The following is a 14370-nucleotide window of genomic DNA, read 5'->3' as shown; positions in this document are numbered from 1 at the left end:
CTTTTCCATGAATTCCTTGAAGATGAAACCCTTTTATAGGAACATTTTTGCAAAAGCATCAGAGTCCACCCAGAACTGTCTGTAAATGACAACAGACTTAAAAATGACCACAGTTAAAGATTTGATGAAAGTTCATAATAATGCAATTGACAAGGAAATTTAGTTATTTCTGAGATATACATTTTAAAGTAATAACTAGAATTATGACTTATAACATTATACCAGAACATAAAAGATTTTTAGACATTTCATGTAATGTCTGAAACATTTATATTAACATATTTCCATACAAATAACCCAAAGAAAGTTTAGTATTAGTTGTTTTTTGTTTGTTTGTTTTTTTATACTGCAGGTTCTTATTAGTCATCAATTTTTTTTTTAGTCATCAATTTTATACACATCAGTGTATACATGTCAATCCCAATTGCCCATTCAGCACACCACCATCCCCACCCCACCGCACTTTTCCCCCCTTGGTGTCCATACGTTTGTTCTCTACATCTGTGTCTCAACTTCTGCCCTGCAAACCGGTTCATCTGTACCATTTTTCTAGGTTCCACATAAATGCATTAATATACGGTATTTGTTTTTCTCTATCTGACTTACTTCACTCTGTATGACAGTCTCTAGATCCATCCACATCTCAACAAATGACTCAATTTTGTTCCTTTTTATGGCTGAGTAATACTCCATTGTATATATGTACCACAACTTCTTTATCCATTCCTCTATCGATGGGCATTTAGGTTGCTTCCATGACCTGGCTATTGTAAATAGTGCTGCAATGAACATTGGGGTGCATGTGTCTTTTTGAATTACGGTTTTCTCTGGGTATATGCCCAGTAGTGGGATTGCTGGATCATATGGTAATTCTATTTTTAGTTTTTTTAAGGAACCTCCATACTGTTGTCCATAGTGGCTGTATCAATTTACATTCCCACCAACAGTGCAAGAGGGTTCCCTTTTCTCCACACCCTCTCCAGCATTTGTTGTTTGTAGATTTTCTGATGATGCCCATTCTGACTGGTGTGAGGTGATACCTCATTGTAGTTTTGATTTGCATTTCTCTAATAATTAGTGATGTTGAGCAGCTTTTCATGTGCTTCTTGGCCATATGTATGTCTTCTTTGGAGAAATGTCTATTTAGGTCTTCTGCCCATTTTTGGATTGTGTTGTTTGTTTCTTTAATATTGAGCTGCATGAGCTGTTTACATATTTTGGGGACTAATCCTTTGTCCATTGATTCGTTTGCAAATATTTTCTCCCATTCTGAGGGTTGTCTTTTTGTCTTGTTTATGGTTTCCTTTGCTGTGCAAAAGCTTTGAAGCTTCATTAGGTCCCATTTGTTTATTTTTGTTTTTATTTCCATTACTCTAGGAGGAGGATCAAAAAAGATCTTGCTGTGGTTTATGTCAAAGAGTGTTCTTCCTATGTTTTCCTCTAAGAGTTTTATAGTGTCTGGCCTTACAGTTTAGGTCTCTAATCCATTTTGAGTTTATTTTTGTGTATGGTGTTAGGGAGTGTTCTAATTTCATTCTTTCACATGTAGCTGTCCAGTTTTCCCAGCACCACTTATTGAAGAGACTGTCTTTTCTCCATTGTATATCTTTGCCTCCTTGGTCATAGATTAGTTGACCATAGGTGCATGGATTTATCTCTGGGCTTTCTATCTTGTTCCATTGATCTATGTTTCTGTTTTTGTGCCAGTACCTTATTGTCTTGATGACTGTAGCTTTGTAGTACAGTCTGAAGTCAGGGAGTCTGATTCCTCCAGCTCCGTTTTTTTCCCTCAAGACTGCTTTGGCTATTCGGGTTCTTTTGTGTCTCCATACAAATTTTAAGATGATTTGTTTTAGTTCCGTAAAAAATGCCATTGGTAACTTGATAGGGATTGCATTGAATCTGTAGATTGCTTTGGGTAGTATAGTCACTTTCACAGTATTGATTCTTTCAATCCAAGAACATGGTATACCTCTCCATCTGTTGGTATCATCTTTAATTTCTTTCATCAGTGTCTTATAGTTTTCTGCATACAGGTCTTTTGTCTCCCTAGGTAGGTTTATTCCTAGGTATTTTATTCTTTTTGTGGCAATGGTAAATAGGAGTGTTTCCATACTTACTCTTTCAGATTTTTCATCATTAGTGTATAGGAATGCAAGAGACTTCTGTGCATTAATTTTGTATCTTGCAACTTTACCAAATTCATTGATTAGCTCTAGTAATTTTCTAGTGGCATTTTTAGGATTCTCTCTATATAGTATCATGTCATCTGCAAACAGTGACAGTTTTACTTCTTCTTTTCCAATTTGTATTCCTTTTATTTCTTTTTCTTCTCTGATTGCCATGGCTAGGACTTCCAAAACTATGTTGAATAATAGTGGTGAAAGTGGACGTCCTTGTCTCGTTCCTGATCTTAGTGGAAATGATTTCAGTTTTTCACCATTGAGAATGATGTTTGCTGTGGCTTTGTTGTATATGGCCTTTATTATGTTGAGGTAGTTTCCCTCTATGCCCACATTCTGGAGAGTTTTTATCATAAGGGTGTTGAATTTTGTCAAAAGCTTTTTCTGCATCTATTGAGATGATCATATGGTTTTTATTCTTCAATTTGTTAATATGGTGTATCACATTGATTGATTTGCATATATTGAAGAATCCTTGCATCGCAGGGATAAATCCCACTTGATCATGTTGTATGATCCTTTTAATGTGTTGTTGGATTCTGTTGCTAGTATTTTGTAGAGGATTTTTGCATCTATATTTATCAGTGATATTGGTCTGTAATTTTCTTTTTTTGTAGTACCTTTCTCTGGTTTTGGTATCAGGGTGATGGTGGACTCATAGAATGAGTTTGGGAGTGTTCCTTCCTCCTTTTTTGGAAGAGTTTGAGAAGGATGGGTGTTAGCTCTTCTCTAAATGTTTGATAGAATTCACCTGTGACACCGTCTGGTCCTGGACTTTTGTTTGTTGGAAGATTTTTAATTACAGTTTCAATTTCATTACTTGTGATTGGTCTGTTGATATTTTCTGTTTCTTCCTGGTTCAGCCTTGGAAGGCTATACCTTTGTAAGAATTTGTCCATTTCTTCCAGGTTGTCCATTTTACTGGCATAGAGTTGCTTGTAGTAGTCTCTTAGGTTGCTTTGTATTTCTGCACTGTCTGTTATAACTTCTTCTTTTTCATTTCTCATTTTATTGATTTGAGTCCTCTCCCTCTTTTTCTGATGAGTCTGGCTAATGGTTTATCAATTTTGTTTATCTTCTCAAAGAACCAGCTTTTAGTTTTATTGATCTTTGCTATTGTTTTCTTTGTTTCTATTTCATTTCTTTCTGTTGCTCTGATATTTATGATTTCCATCCTTCTGCTAACTTTGGGTTTTGTTTGTTCTTCTTTCTCTAGTTTCTTTAGGTGTAAGGTTAGATTGTTTACTTGAGATTTTTCTTGTTTCTTAAGGTAGGCTTGTATAGCTATAAACTTCCCTCTTAGAACTGCTTTTGCTGCATCCCATAGGTTTTTGATCGTCATGTTTTCATTGTCATTTGTCTCTAGGTAGTTTTTGATTTCCTCTTTGATTTCTTCAGTGATCTCTTGGTTGTTTAGTAATGTATTGTTTAGCCTCCATGTGTTTGTGTTTTTTACGTTTTTTTCCCTGTAATTCACTTCTAATCTCATAGCGTTGTGGTCAGAAAAGATGCTTGATATGATTTCAATGTTCTTAAATTTACTGAGGCTTGATTTGTCACCGAGTATGTGATCTATCCTGGAGAATGTTCCATGCGCACTTGAGAAGAAAGTGTAATCTGCTGTTTTTGGATGGAATGTCCTATAAATATCAATTTAATCTATCTGCTCTGTTGTGTGATTTAAAGCTTCTGTTTCCTTGTTTATTTCCATTTTGGATGATCTGTCCATTGGTGTAAGTGAGGTGTTAAAGTCCCCCACTATTATTGTGTTACTGTTGATTTCCTCTTTTATAGCTGTTAGCAGTTGCCTTATGTTTTGAGGTGCTGCTATGTTGGTTGCATATATATATATTTATAATTGTTATATCTTCTTCTTGGATTGATCCCTTGATCATTATGTAGTGTCCTTCCTTGTCTCTTGTAACATTCTTTATTTTAAATCTATTTTGTCTGATATGAGTATAGCTACTCCAGCTTTCTTTTGATTTCCATTTGCATGGAATATCTTTTTCCATCCCCTCACTTTCAGTCTGTATATGTCCCTAGGTCTGAAGTGGTCTCTTGTAGACAGCATATATATGGTTCTTGTTTTTGTATCCATTCAGCAAGCCTGTGTCTTTTGGTTGGAGCAGTTAATCCATTCATGTTTAAGGTAATTATCGCTATGTATGTTCCTATTACCATTTTCTTAATTGTTTTGGGTTTGTTTTTGTAGATCCTTTTCTTCTCTTGTGTTTCCCACTTAGAGAAGTTCCTTTAGCATTTGTTGTAGAGCTGGTTTGGAGGTGCTGAATTCTCTTAGCTTTTGCTTGTCTGTAAAGCCTTTGATTTCTCCATCGAATCTGAATGAGATCCTTGCCGGGTAGAGTAACCTTGGTTGTAAGTTATTCTCTTTCATCACTTTAAGCATATCATGCCACTCCCTTCTGGCTTGTAGAGTTTCTGCTGAGAAATCAGCTGTTAACCTTATGGGAGTTCCCTTGTATGTTACTTTCCATTTTTCCCTTGCTGCTTTCAATAATTTTTCTTCGTCTTACTTTTTGCCAATTTGATTACTATGTGTCTCAGCATGTTTCTCCTTGGGTTTATCCTGTATGGGACTTGCTGCCCTTCCTGGACTTGGGTGGCTATTTCCTTTCCCATGTTAGAGAAGTTTTTGACTATAATCTCTTCAAATATTTTCTCTGGTCCTTTCTCTCTCTCTTCTCCTTCTGGGACCCCTATAATGCAAATGTTGTTGCATTTAATGTTGTCCCAGAAGTCTCTTAAACTGTCTTCATTTCTTTTCATTCTTTTTTCTTTATTCTGTTCTGCAGCAGTGAATTCTACCATTCTGTCTTCCAGGTCACTTATCCATTCTTCTGCCTCAGTTATTCCGCTATTGATTCCTTCTAGTGTAGTTTTCATTTCAACTATTGTATTGTTCATCTCTGTTTGTTTGTTCTTTAATTCTTCTAGGTCTTTGTTAAACATTTCTTACATCTTCTCGATTTTTGCCTCCACTCTTTTTCCGAGGTCCTGGCAGGCGGATTCTTAACCACTGCGCCATCAGGGAAGCCCAGGATGAATTTTTATGAACAAGATCTACAATGAAAGGGAAACGGCATCTGATACATAAAAGTTTTGTTAAACAAGATTTAAAAATTTTTAAATCAAAGTGTTTTAGACTAAATTCTTTCAAATGTTCAAACGAAAACAAAAAGCAACCTGTACAGTCTCCATAATAAAATGTGTCCTTGTACACTTGTCCTGGGCACTTTGAAAATGTCATAATTTTAGAAATTTGAGTGATAGAGGCAGCACTTAAAGGTTTCATGAACCTTTTTTTCCCAAAAAAGAATACTTTCGATAAAACACTTCACCATTTTATCTGACTGTGCATTTACATTTTTGTTCTTCTAGAAAAAGATTTACATTAACAGTGTATTTTTACTGTAAAAAAATAAATTTAGAGATATTTAACTTCCTGAGTGACTTCAGTCATACATCGAACATGATTTAATGAGCAAATTCTAAAATTTTATAATGAAATAGCAAGTGTAGATGTATACCTGTATGCCTACTTATGATAAAACTCAAAATCATGTCACAGAATTTACACTTAAGTTCTCTAAGAAGTTAAATAATATGATTTATCCCCAAACTTGACCAAAAGGTTTTCTCAAATGTTAGTAAAATGCATCACTGAATTTACATTTTCTCATTTATTAACAAAATACTGAGTCATTTCAGGCTGTCAACTTGAATGTTTTCCATTATATACACCAAAAATCTGATTCCCTAACAAGAAACTTCTTGCAATACAAAAAGATAACAGATAATTAAAATATTTGCTTCATAATACAACTTATCAGTATAATACATCCGTTCCTCAATTGTCTAAAATGATTAGGAATTTTAGCAGTTTCTTTTGCATAAAACCCTTTCCTCTTCTTAAAACCCTGAGGTGAAAGGTTATTAATGTTATAAAACTAGAACCACAATTCTTCTCATTTCTGTATTAGACTGCAGTTAGGTTTAAAAAATTTTATAAAGAAATGTGGCAACTTGTAAAGCTGCTCTATAGAGTTTTTTAAGAAAACATTCCCAGAAACAACTTAACAAAAAGCGCCTATAAAGACCCTATGAAAACATCCTTTTAACACTTGTTAGTGTCAAGATGAGCGCCATTTTCCATCTCTACCACTGTCTCTTCTGTTATCATAGTCATGGCTCCAGCCATCGTGATTTCTCTCTTCATAGAAAAAATCATCTCTGTTTCCTCTGTAATGATGGTTGGACCCATGATCAGTGTAAAGCTGTTCATGGCAATAATGTCTATCCACTATGTAGGGATGAGAATTCTCTCTGACTTTTCGCCATGATAATGGTGTATCTTGGCGCCACTGGGAGGTTGAAGACTGGTTAAAAGTATGATTATGTGACTGAACTGATGGGGAAAATCCTGATTGATCCAGATGTGGAGAACCAAATTTCCCTCCATATGACATCTGTCTCAAAATACTGTTCATCACTGCTTGTCTCTGAAAATTTTCTGAAGAAGAAAAAGACCTTTGAATTATCGGTGCTGATGGAGTCATGTTATCCACTGTCCTTTCATACCTGCTAGGAGATGTGGAAGTAGGGCTTGAACTTCCAACAGGATGCTGGGGATATGACAAACTGGCCTCCTGTGAGGCAAGGCTGGCTACTTCCTGATCTAAACTGAAGTTTGCTGGCCCTTCCAAAAAGTTTGATTCCGTTAAGCAGATTTATGGCATAAGGAACAGATACTTCATGTTTGAAATTCACAAATGCAAACTGCTTTGGTTTACCATCCTTATCTTTTGGAATTTTCACTTTTATTACTGGCCCAGCCTGGTAGAAAAGCTGGAAAAGCAGCTCCTCTGTCACTTTCGTTTCAAGGTTGCCCACAAAGAGAGTACCATCTGCTTCGGCTGCCACCACCTCCATCTCAGCATCGCCCCCTCCCGAAAAAGTGGGGTCAGTCTTGACTCCTCATTTTATCTGAGCACTTCTCCAATCTCATCTAATCCAGTCCAATCCAATCCAATCCAGTCAATGTCATCTAACCCAGCGCAGCGCTACCAAGGTTGGCCATTCCCCCTTCTAAGTATACACCCCCCCAACATCCTTCAGTGCATACACCCCGCACCCCTTTTGCTCTGCTAAGACCCTAATCTAAGCTGCCATCACCTCTTGGGTAAACTGCTGCAGTTCCTTCTAACTGCTCATACTGCATTCACTTTTGAACACCATCTGGCAATTTGCTACATGACTGCAAGCGTGATCTTTTAAAGTTTTCCTTAATTTCCCTGTCTCTGTTCCCTTATCTGTAAAATTGGGATAATGATAGCCCTTCCCTCATAGATTCGTTGTGAGGATAAAAAGAATTATTATGTTAAAATACTGAGAATAGTGCCAGGCACTAAGACCTCAGTAAACTGTTATTGAGACCTTACACAGTGTTGCATTAAGCCGAGTAAAAGGTATGATTACGACAGAAAGAAGTTTATTAATAATAGGTATGAATGGAGTAATTATTAGCTTGTTTATACTTAATTGTGCTATATGTGTTCACATAAAAAATCTGCAACTCTTATAATGCGTGACCTTATTATGTGTAATTTTTTTCTTAATTAAAAGGCTAAGAAGCACCAGGCTTTTCTGGTAGAGACATGTGAAAATAACGTGAAAGAGTTGGAATCAATCTTGGACAGCTTTTCTGTGTCTGGCCAGTGGACATCAGGTTAGTTGAAGGTATGAAATGACAGATGCATCTGTCAATGTTCCAAAGTCACTGCATTTTGGGAATTCTGCAGATGCCTCTTATAGTCCCTCATCTCAACATGTTTTGATTTGATGACATGATAAGAGCAGTTCTCACAGCAGTCAGTTGGCCTAGCTGGCTAAGAAAGGGTGACGGACTGTGGACCTGCTGTTGTCCTCCCAGAACTTGATTTACAAGTGTTGGTGTCTGTATGATTGGACAGACAAGGGCTCACTTGCTGTGTTCTGAATCCAACTGAGAAAAAAGTCCTTACAGTATACCTGCAAGGGGAACAGATGTTTCCATCAAACTGAGCCAAATTCTGAGCAACCTTCAGCAACTTAAAGGTCATGCATTCAAAAGGTTATGTAGGACACAGGCTGTAACTCAGTGCATATTCTACACTATTGCTTTCTAGGCTGGTTTTCTCCTTGATTTCCTACTACCGTATACATACTCTCCAGATAAAAGTGCTTAGGTAAAATGTTTTGGTTTTAGTATTAGCCTACTTAATATGATAAATAACTGTAAAGATTGTATATTGGTTAGGCATATTTTGGGAACTAGGAAAAGCATTAGTTGGCTAATGAGTTCCGTCCATTCCATGATTTCTACTTCCTTAATTTTTTTGTGTGTATGCCATTATGTGTGCTATAGTAACTTTGACTTAAATACTTTCACTTTTCTACCTGTTTTCTTTTGCCATACTGTCAACCTCAAATTATTTAGTTGCTTTCTAACTCAGTTATATTTTTCAAAAAAGCATATAAAATTAAATTCCTTACACCTTAAAATAGCTTGAAGACTCTGTTTTTCTAGAGGAATCAAACAGATATTTGGCAAATGAGTTCTTTAGGAAACACTTAAGTTCAGGAAAGTTTGTTGTCCTCAAAAAAGCAGAAAGATATGAACAAGGCCTATTTTCACATTATGGATCTGCAGATTTCTGTTGGTGAACCATTAGAAATTTAGTGTGATTTGCTATTATCTATTTTTAACTTTGTTTTTTTTTAAACTTTTTGTAAAAGCATTAGGTTTCATGGTTTGTTACTGTGGAAAAATCAAGATGTATACAAGTGACATAAAAATGTAGATATCCACTTTTTAATTGTATTTGCTAAATAAAGCTTTGGAGTATAAAATTTTCTTTTGCAGTGGTACTGTTTTATTATTGAGATGTATCATTGTTTAATGGTTTTAGGATCTTTAAAAGTTGTTAAATTATTATCATAGCATATCTTAATGCTTCAATATTCAGAGCTGAATTAGAAAAGCTAAGAATAATGAGGTCATGTCTCCTTTGAGGTTTAAAATTAGTTGATAATAAAGCAACTCATTAGTTATTACTAAACCTATAGAAAAAGAATTATCTGCAGTGGAAGTGCAGAATCTTAACCATTGGACTGCCAGGGAAGTCCTAGTAACAATCCTTTTTGAATGTCCTAGTTTCCCATATATATGTGCACATCCTATATATTACAGAGAAAGTGTTCCTGGGAAAGGGACTGTGTGCTGAATTAGTGATTTTTCTACTGTTATAGTGGTCTTTGTTTCCATATTGTGCTGGTTATTCACTTTTTTTTTTGTGGTACGCGGGCCTCTCACTGCTGCGGCTTCTCCCGCTGTGGAGCACAGGCTCTGGACGCGCAGGCCCAGCGGCCATGGCTGACGGGCCCAGCCGCTTTGCAGCATGTGGGATCCTCCCAGACTGGGGCACGAACCCGCGTCCCCTGCATTGGCAGGCGGATGCCCAACCACTGCGCCACCAGGGAAGCCCGGTTATTCACTTTTTACTTGCCCTAGAATCATTCTCCTATGGTCTCTGTTTTGCCTTGTAGAGGCTGACCTCTGTGGACTGCATGATCTGGGCTCCTTTGCCCTCTGGCTTTGGGGTTGGATTTGGACAGTGGGTGCACCAGCAGGAGATTAAGAGGGTGGAGGAAGAAAGGAAAGCAGAGAAAGTCAGGGTGTTTATTTCCTCTGCTCCCTCTGCTCCAGTGCATTCCTGGCAGTGGTTTCCTTTTTGGCAGCTACAGCTTCTGTCAAGTTGCGTCCTCTTCCCGTAGCTGTGGCTTGTGTTGGACTATGGTAACAACGTTCCTTCCAGTTGACCCCCCTAAGCCATGGTACTGGTTTTCCAGTCTTGCTGGTTCTTGGTGCCTCATCATATCTTTTTGGTTCTCTTAACCTGTTCACATTTCTGTAAATATCTTCATTAAATTTTCTTCCAGTGAATTCTTCTGAGTATGCCATTTCTTCCTGCTGATACCCTGACTCAGTCACATACCTGCTTCAGACTTGATTTTATTTTTGCTCTTGGCTTCCGTGAAATAGCCCTGTATAACTATAATGGACTCCATTTCTGATCATACCACCTCAGGTTGGGTTTTTGTTACTTAACAAAGAGGGATGTAGTTAATAAAGCTTATTGCTCAACATTTTATGGAAGTGCCTGAACAATTGAGATTGCCTTACTGCATCAGACCTGGCTTCAGCTACACAGAGATGACCAAATAATTTGTTCCTCTGAAATGAAGTAATTAAAAAACTTATCTTAGGATAATTCAAGGGTGTGTGTGTGGGGGTGTGTGTGTGTGTGTGTGTGTGTGTGTGTGTGTGTGAGATTATTTATATAAACATGTATATATCGCATAGTATATATGTTTTTAAGAAAAAATCTATTTCAAATAGAAATATTCTTACTATGTGATGGTAGCACAGCTTTAGAATTTGTTACACAATTAATTTTGTTATCTTGGAAAGGATTTTCCAGAGAGATCCTCTGTTTTGTAGTTATGGCAAGTAGGCCATAGTACCTTACCCCCTTTTATTACTTCTTCATACCTTTCAGTTCAATATATACTCTACCTACTGCCCCCTGCCCTCCATTTCAGGAAAAATAATCCATGGTAGAAATTTAGAGGGATGGTTACAAGTTTTTCTTTTTTTTTTTTGACTTGCTCTTTAAGATGGTAGGAATGAAAGCTAATTTTCTGAATGAATTTTAGTCCAGAGTTGACAGCAGTTGCCAGGTGTTCTATTTCCTGTCTTCAGATTTTGTGGTCTTCTACGTGAAGAAATCTTTCTGAAGCAAGAGTAACTCATCAGTTTGTCTTCATGTAGCAGATAAGGTGAAGTTTCAGTTAGTCTAAGACATTCAGGAATTTAGAGGATTTAACTTGATCTTTACACCAGAAATCAGTGTGACAGTTTACACCTTGTTTCCTAGTGCCTCCAACACCTCCCCCCTCTCTTCTGCTTCTACCTTGTTCCCCTTCTGTCTCTTTCTCTAAAGCCATCAGAATGAGCATTTGAAAACCTAAATTAGAGCATGTCATTCCTTTGCTGTAAAGCTCGCTGGGCTCTGCGCTTTGCTAATACTAGAAACTGAAGTGCGGGCAATGGCTTGCAAGACCCTACATGGTCTACCCCTATTTTTATCACTTCTTTGTCCTCACCTCCTACTACTCTCCCCATCCCTCTCCCTGTTTGGGCCACTCTGTCTTCTGGCTGTTTCTTGACCATACCAAGCAAGCTCCTGCCTTGGGGGCCTTTGTGTTGGCCATTGCCTTTACCTGAAAAGTTCCTCACCTAGATATATCAGCATAGCTCTCTTTCTTATCTTCCTTGAATCTATGCTCAAATCTCACCTTCTCCGTGAAGCTTACCCACTACCCAGTCCCATGCTGCTTGCCTCCCTACCTCTCTCCCTTTTCTGCTCTACGTTTTATCCCATGGCACTTATTGGTGTCCAACATTTCTAACAGACTATGTGGTGCATTTATTATTATATCAGCGTTGTCAGGGTTCTCCAGAGAAACAGAACCAATAAGATATATATAGATACACACAAGAGGAGATACATTATAGGAGTTGTTGCACATGGTTATGGAGGCTAAGAAATCTCATGATCTGTCCTCTGCAAGCTGAAGAACCAGGAAAGCCAGTGATATAATTCAGTCTGAGTCCAAAAGCCCAAGAAACTGGGGGCCACTGGCATAAGTTCTAGAATCTAAAGGCTCAAGAACCAGGAGCAGGATGTCTTAGGGCTGGAGAAGATGAAAATCCCAGCTTAAAAAAAGAGTATTTTCCCTTCTGCCTTTTTGTTCTATTGGGGTGGGAGGAGGAGGGGATAGGGGTGGATAAGGGAGGCCAATGGATTGCATATTGCCCTCCCACATTGGTGAGGGCAGATCTTCTTTACTTAGTCTACTGATTCAAATGCTAATCTGTTCCAGAAACACTCTCACAGACACACCCAGAAATAATGTTTTACTAGCTATCTGGGCATATCTTTAGCCCAGTCAAGTTGGCACATAAAATTAACCATCACGATATCCAAGCTCCATGAGGGCAAGGATCTTTGTCTCTTTTATTTACTAAAGGATTTTAAGCAGGTAGAATAGTACTTGGCACAAAGGAGGCACTCGAATATTTATTGAATATGAATGAATAAAAAAGCATGAATGAATTGATAGGTTGAAGTTCTATTTTAAATTATAGTTTTTGAGACTATAAAGGTAGTCATGGAATCTCTTTCAAAATTTTAGCAGCCCTTTGGGTAGTAATCCATAAGAAGTCACGAGGAAGATTGACTTTCCATCTTCATTGGAAAAGATGTAGAGTCTTTCATGGGTTATAGAAATGTCACCTTGATTGCCTACTATTATTAGACAAGGTAGCCTCAATTTACTCAACTAGGGACATTTATTTCCTATTTCTGCATTCTACTTTCCACTAAAATTGGCACACTACAGCTGCTCATATTTCTTTTGATAGAAATTCTTAGAGTGTGTTTGGGGAGAAATCCTTCCCCACTTTGAACCCATGTAGTCTTTCTGCCTCAAGTGTTTCTTCTACTATAGTTTTACCTCTGCCTGAGGATGTTAGCAAACATATAGAATGTGACTTTTCCTTCATTAGCTTCATGAAAGAAAGTTTTTCTTCTGACTCAATCTTGGATCCTCCTTAGGGTGCTTGACTTTTGTGTTGACTGAGACAGAGCCCCTCCAACCCTCTTCAACCTTTCCTTCCTTGAGGAAATCATTTGTAATACTCCAGATGTATTCTTTTTCTTTCTACTGGAGAGGCTGAAGGACCCTAGGAAATAATAGCAACAGCATTTGATGCCTTTAGGTATGTGCATATCACCCAGGAATTGGGCAGTTTCAGGGACTGTTCTTAGGAAAATCGGGACAACAAATGGTACTTTTCCTCTCCTCTCTCCTCTTTCTATCCTTAGTAAAGGATTATTGCCTAGATCTAGCATCTTCTTGAGAATTTTAATTGTCCTTGTGAACCCTGTGGCTGGTACCTTTTAATTAGAGGTTCATGGTTTACGGAGAAGTTGAGGATGCCTGCAGCACACAGGTCTCCTTTGGTGTCACTTGCCAGTTTCTTCTCTCTTGCTTCCCTCACCTCCCAATTCACTGAGGTTTACAAACCAAACGTGTCCTAATTCATCGTGCTCATAGCTTTGGTTTGTGAAATCCAAAGAAGTGACTGCACTAAGAGGACTCAGCATTTCTAATGAGATTATTAACTAATCACACAATTAAGGTGGCTGAGAAATCAGGAGTCAGGAGAGGCAGTCTGACTCTGAAGGCCTGAGAAACAGGAGACCCTGATGTAAGTTCCAGTCTGAGGCTGAGTCCAAAGGCAGGAGAAGACTGATGTCCTAATTGAAGATAGTCAGGCAGAGAGAAAGAATCCTTTCTTACTTAGCCTTTTGTTCTATTTGGGCCTTCAGTGGGTTAGATGAGGCCTACCCACGTTGGGGAGGGCAGTCTGCTTTACTCAGTCTACTGATTCACATGTCAGCCTCATCCAGAAATATCCTCATAGACACACCCAGAAATAATGTTTAACTGAATATCTGGGCCCCTAGCCCAGTCAAGTTTACACATAAAATTAACCACCCCTTTTTCTCCTTCCTGCAAACCCCTCATAACCACCATTCTACTTTCTGTTTCTATGAATTTGACTACTTTAGGTACCTCATATAATGGAATCATATATTATCTTTTTGTGATTGGCCTATTTTGCTTAGTATAATGTCCTCAAGTTTAATACATGACATGGCATATGACAGGCATTCCTTCATTTTTAAGGCAAATAATACTCCATTGTATGTATTTATCACATTTTGTTTATTCATTCATCTGCTGATGGACCTTTGGGTTGCTTCCACCTCTTGGCTATAGTGAATAGTGCTTCTGTCAACGTGGATATACAAATATCTCTTCTAGACCCTGCTTTCAGTTCTTTTGGATATACACCCAGAAGTGGGATTGTTCCATCAACTTTTATCACAGAACTTGAGTGTACTCAAGTGGGAGTCCTGTGGGATGTTCTGCATTCTAGATATACTCTTTCTTACCACCAATTTTCCCTTGGTAAGCAAGACCAATTGTCTTG

General features: G+C 37.8%; 1 protein-coding gene and 1 pseudogene across 2 annotated transcripts in view; one reads left to right on the top strand and one right to left on the bottom strand.

Annotated features, from left to right (window-relative positions):
* Positions 1 to 14370, top strand: part of CCDC171 (coiled-coil domain containing 171) — a 369266-nt gene that overhangs the window by 112713 nt on the left and 242183 nt on the right. For both annotated transcript variants that reach the window (XM_089913206.1, XM_089913205.1), the window contains one exon: positions 7830 to 7932. In XM_089913206.1, the coding sequence (XP_089769332.1) occupies positions 7830 to 7932 (103 nt within the window). The remainder of the gene's footprint in view (positions 1 to 7829; positions 7933 to 14370) is intronic.
* LOC111174687 (RNA-binding protein 7 pseudogene) lies at positions 4422 to 7541 on the bottom strand (annotated as a pseudogene).

Source organism: Delphinapterus leucas, chromosome 6 (assembly GCF_059928025.1).
Source record: "Delphinapterus leucas isolate spDelLeu-1000000601 "Yukka" chromosome 6, BTC_Dleu_Yukka2, whole genome shotgun sequence".
NCBI classification, from domain to species: domain Eukaryota; kingdom Metazoa; phylum Chordata; class Mammalia; order Artiodactyla; family Monodontidae; genus Delphinapterus; species Delphinapterus leucas.
This window is presented reverse-complemented; position numbering and strand designations above follow the sequence as displayed.